Source organism: Oryzias latipes, chromosome 1 (genome assembly GCF_002234675.1).
Source record: "Oryzias latipes chromosome 1, ASM223467v1".
In the NCBI taxonomy this organism is placed as follows: domain Eukaryota; kingdom Metazoa; phylum Chordata; class Actinopteri; order Beloniformes; family Adrianichthyidae; genus Oryzias; species Oryzias latipes.
In genome coordinates, this window is record NC_019859.2 from 34,237,418 (window position 1) to 34,242,015 (window position 4,598).

The 4,598-nt window shown below is 41.3% G+C and overlaps 1 protein-coding gene across 2 annotated transcripts; it reads right to left on the reverse strand.

Annotated features, from left to right (window-relative positions):
* Positions 1-284: 284 nt before the first annotated feature.
* Positions 285-4,588, reverse strand: c1h4orf33 (chromosome 1 C4orf33 homolog). Of its 2 annotated transcripts, none has more exons than XM_020706063.2 (6): positions 4,538-4,588; positions 3,907-4,100; positions 2,748-2,808; positions 2,604-2,655; positions 2,321-2,520; positions 285-929 (listed from the first exon to the last, which is right to left on the reverse strand). In XM_020706063.2, exons 1-6 carry the CDS (start codon positions 4,549-4,551, stop codon positions 833-835), a joined length of 618 nt encoding a protein of 205 aa, XP_020561722.1. In that variant the 5' UTR covers positions 4,552-4,588; the 3' UTR covers positions 285-832. The 2 variants fall into 2 exon arrangements, with proteins under 2 accessions (XP_020561722.1, XP_004066330.2); XM_004066282.4 differs by lacking the exon at positions 4,538-4,588 and adding an exon at positions 4,167-4,300.
* Between the last annotated feature and the right edge of the window lie 10 nt (positions 4,589-4,598).

Genomic DNA, 4,598 nt, shown 5'->3' on the forward strand with positions numbered 1-4,598 from the left:
TGTCACAGATTGTTTTTTTATTGGTGATAAATATAGACAAAATGTGATATAAATGCAGCATAAATGGAAAGAAATGTCTAAATGTGGTAAAAGTGACACAAAATTTTCATGAGGTTAATTTTTACATTCGGCGCCCCATACAGACTCAACACTTTTTACTCTCTTTTTTGTTCTGGTGGGGTCATGCTGCAGGGCGTTTCCTGGCAGGAAGACGGCTGAGAAGGTACCCTGATAAGTGTTTATGACATTTGGATTGACTGGAAAACAGTGAGAAGCAATGTGCGTCATGTTAAAAGTTGTTTTAATGAGCCTGCATTCATCCAACCACAATTCAATGTATTGCTGTGTCTCATCGTTGTGGCATTGTTTTAGGAGAATTCTGTTAGAGAACTACCTTGCAGTCAGGTGAAGGGCTGGTCTGAAAATGAGTAAAATCATAAATGGAGAATGGAGCTTTGGACAAAAGACAAACTATGAGGGCAAAAGAAGCAAATGTTGGAAGAAATGTACGAGCTGAGCAGGAGCGGAGCAGAATGTCAAGCTGAGCCTTGGAAGTCCGCGAGCACGTCAGCGCTGCAGGCCACACTTTGTTCAGGCCGCCAGAGCTGATGTCCAGAGCTGTGATGTGTGTATCTGATGTGAGTGACAGACAGATGACACCTTTCCTGTCATCTCGTTTAGCATGACTGATTCCTGAAGACAGTCGGCTCTCTGCTTCCTGTCCAAAAGGCTTTGCCCCGCTGCTGTTGTGGTGAGTTTGCGTTTATGTGCAAAGAAAGTGAAAAGAAAACACAAATAGAAAGAAGCTGCATTTTTTTTTCTTTCTGACAGCTCATGGCTTTCCCAGCCACAGATCGGATTCTGGCTGGATCCAATCCTCTCCCATAATGCTCTGCAGGCGGAATTCTTGGAAATACTCCAGACGGTGGCTGAAGGGACAGACAGAAAACGGTTACAAAGGAGCCAGGGAACTCATTTCTGCACATCTAAGCTGTTTGAATAAACTTTATTAAGATCTGGAGGAAGAGTTTGAGATTTGGATGTATTTATAGGAAAGTAATAGCTAAAAAGTTAAAGACTTCAAAATAAATTCAGCAGCTAATCAAAGTAACTGATACGCAGTTGTGTCACAATAATGAGCAATAACAACATGCATTTCTCACAGGTGAAACGGGTAAAAAGACGAGCAGGGACTCTCAAATCTGTGTGTGACTTAAAATTATAACTGTAAATAATGTTTCACAGTCCCAAGATGACAGATTAAAAGGAAAGTTTCAAACTCTTGCACCGTTTTTTTTTTTTACTTTAAAGACCCACTCTGATGAAAATAATATTTTTTTAACATGTTCTTGTGAAATTTTTCTGATGATGAAGGACACATATTAAGAAAATTAGGCAGAACATTGCATTTCTGATTATTTCTTTATTCTAATCGGGGTGACTCAGGCGCAGACGAAAAAATGGGGTTGGAGAAAGGAAACTTTCTGAAGTCTGAACAACCACTGACAGATAAAAAACGAAATGCTTCTTTCCTTTGTTTTTTATAAATAAAGTTTGATTTGATTTAAAACTGTAGAAAAAAGGCAAATGAAGCTCTGTTTGGCCTGCAGAAAGCCTCAGTGCAATAAAGCCTCGTTTCCACTGCATGGTCCGGTCCAGTCCGGTATTTTGAGTGTTTCCATTATAAAATTGACCCATTGGGGCAGGACCAAATAGTACCATTTTGGGCCTCCGTTGGTTCTAGGTCTATGGAAAATGGACCGTTTGGACGGAGCTACTGTTGAAACCCATTGATTGGCAGGCAGTCATTACGACAATAGAAAGAGCCGAACCAGCGCCAGCGTATTCCTCTTCTCCGCCCGTAATCTTCAACATTAAATGCTTTGTACATTCTAAGAACAAAAAGGCCAAGCGGGAAAAAGAGAAACGGCTGGATGACCTCCGTTGTTGTTGTTGATGGCTTCGCTTTTACTGTAATTGCACTACTATGATTCAAACTACGCAATTGGTCTGCAGCAGGCATGTGCCGTGGCGGTCCAACTTGGAGTGGAAACACTCCCCTGAATTGCCGGACTGGACCGTACCAATGCTTAAATGAAAACACCTCAACTGCGGATATAAATCCTTTTCCTCAGAACTCACCTAATTTATTTATCTCTAATCAATAATCTATAGATTGACTGATGGATAGAATGAAAATATCAGTTTTCCTGTCAGAAACATGCATTGATTGCATGTTTTGGGAGTTGAGACATACAGCAGGAGTGAAATTATCTGCAAAGATGGATCTGCCCTGAACTGTAGGAGTCCGCATACTCACAAGTTGGGCTTTTGGCCCTCCTGTATCTCTTCTTTGGGGATGGGGTAAAGGGCCTCGTACGTCCGCTTCTCTCCAGACCCATGAATAGCGTAGGAGTTCATTTTGTTGACATTGGGAGGAAAATAGGACCAGGGGATTAGAGCCTCCCCAAACCACCGGTCTCCTGTGATTGTGGTGGTGAACACCATGGGCAGCTGTTGCTGAAGGAAGACGTGAGGAGCAAAGGAAGACGTTGTTCATCAGCAAACCTAAAAACGGCTCCAGACCTTTTTTTTTGGCTTACCGTGAATGCTTGGCCCACTCCCGACAGCAGCAAGATCAGATGCTGTCCGTGCCTAAAATTGAAACACAGAAAAAGATGTGCGAGACTTCCTGAGCACCCCCAAACAAACGACCACGGACAACAAGAGCTTAGCTTGCTACTCACGGGCAAAGCTCCACCTCCAGGTAATTTTCTGTAGTGCTATCAAGGAAGAAAGACTCCACAACTGACGAGATTAAAGAGAGAAAATGAAGATAAGACCTCCAATCTCACAATGGCAAACTGTTTAACAGCTGTTATTAACCCCAGCTGCAACTATGTTAGGAAAAAAACAGACAATAATTAAATCATTTCTTTTAATTACAGCCCAAGAATTATGTGAGAATATGCAAGAAAAACAGAACAGAAAGTTTTAATAGGATAATGCAACAGCATACCCATTAACCTGGCAACAAGCTCATTATCTTCCTCCTCTATGATGGGGTTAGTTTTACATCTATTACGAAGCATTAATGAGGCCAAATATGTTGGTATGTCTCATTAACCGGAAGTCCAACTTTAAGGTCAATTAGAAGGCCCTGTTAATACTTAACCTCATTACCGGGCTTAATAGATGCATCGACATGATAACGATAATGCAGTAACTATAATCACAATGTGTCGTGAACGCAGTGGATCTCTCTTGGACTCAATGCAGTCTTATTTCAGCTTGTTTAAACACTTAGCGTTGCCTCATGCGGACACAGCGTGACAAAGGGAGGAACCGAGATCGCAGTCTTTCTTTTGGACTAATTAAAGATGTAATGTTACAGGCCCCGGAGCAACATGGCTGCAATAAAATGCAATTCATTTCAGCCGGCCATAAAAGCGACCTCTGAAACTTTAAAGGTTCATTATTAATCATCATCATCGAGGCGTCAAAGGAATCTGATAAACAATATTTCCTGTTTTTGAGATGTCTGACATTTTGAGAAAGAGCATACAATTATTGTGATTGTTATTCTTGCTACAAATAAAGAACAGACTGTATCTTTTAAAAATGAATGAATATGAACCAACACATGCAGTAATTATTGAACTTTAGAGGATTTTTTTTGTCTCTTCTGTCTTCTAGCTAAAGATGTAAGGGGGGCAAAAAATCATATTAGAATTAAAGCAAAATCCTTTTGCAATTTTTGAGACTTATTTTTACCAAACAAACAAACAAACACTCAATTACTAGTTTGTTTGGCATTGAATAAGAACATGCAGCTTTTATTTCCAATACGGGGGTAGAATGGATGAAAAACAAACTACAGTTAGGCTCCACCGTTGGCTCACATACCTTCATAATCCCACAGTCCCGGGAACGCCTGACTGGGGGGTCCAGCAGGAGCCGCAGGATCATTGAAGAACGGACCATACACATACATCTTCAACCCCCCCAGCCCAGGGGAAAAGACCACCCTGATGGGGTCGTGGTCCACGGGGTTGCTGTCCCAGGTGTGCTTGATGGAGAACTCCATCTGTGGCAAAGATCTGCGAAGAGAGAGAGGTCAGAGGTCAGACAGTGGGTTGTGAGGACACACAGCGCCACACACTTACAGAGATTCACAGCAAAGTAAAAGGTGAAGCAGCATTAAAAACCCAAGTCCACGACTCAACGCCATGGTGTCAAAGCCTGTTTCCACACAACGCCGCTGCTGGAACCTTTAAGCTTTTCGTTATCTACTTCCATCAGAGCTTTGTCAATCAGTAACATATTTCCTCATAAATGTAGAAGTCCATCTACTAAATAAGGCTAATATGGAGGTAGAGCTTCCAACATAACTACACAGCAAACATGGTCAATTTAGAATTACTAACAAAATATGCTAAAATATTAATGTTGTTTAGTGGTTTAACAACAATAAAAACAACTGGATTTCAAGTAGTGTACTTAAAAAAACGTTCTACAAATTAGAGATAACACTGACTTCACTTCGTGCATTGTGGACTGCTTCCTGTCTTTGACCGGAACTACAGGGCTTTGCTGAT

Coding starts and splice junctions, on each gene's coding strand:
- c1h4orf33 (XM_004066282.4), bottom strand. CDS start 4,231: ATGGCGTTGAGTCGTGGACTTGGGTTTTTAATGCTGCTTCACCTTTTA. Junction 2,809..3,906: donor GGGACTGTGGGATTATGAAG/GTATGTGAGCCA, acceptor TAATCTCGTCAG/TTGTGGAGTCTTTCTTCCTT. Junction 2,656..2,747: donor CTGGAGGTGGAGCTTTGCCC/GTGAGTAGCAAG, acceptor TTTCAATTTTAG/GCACGGACAGCATCTGATCT.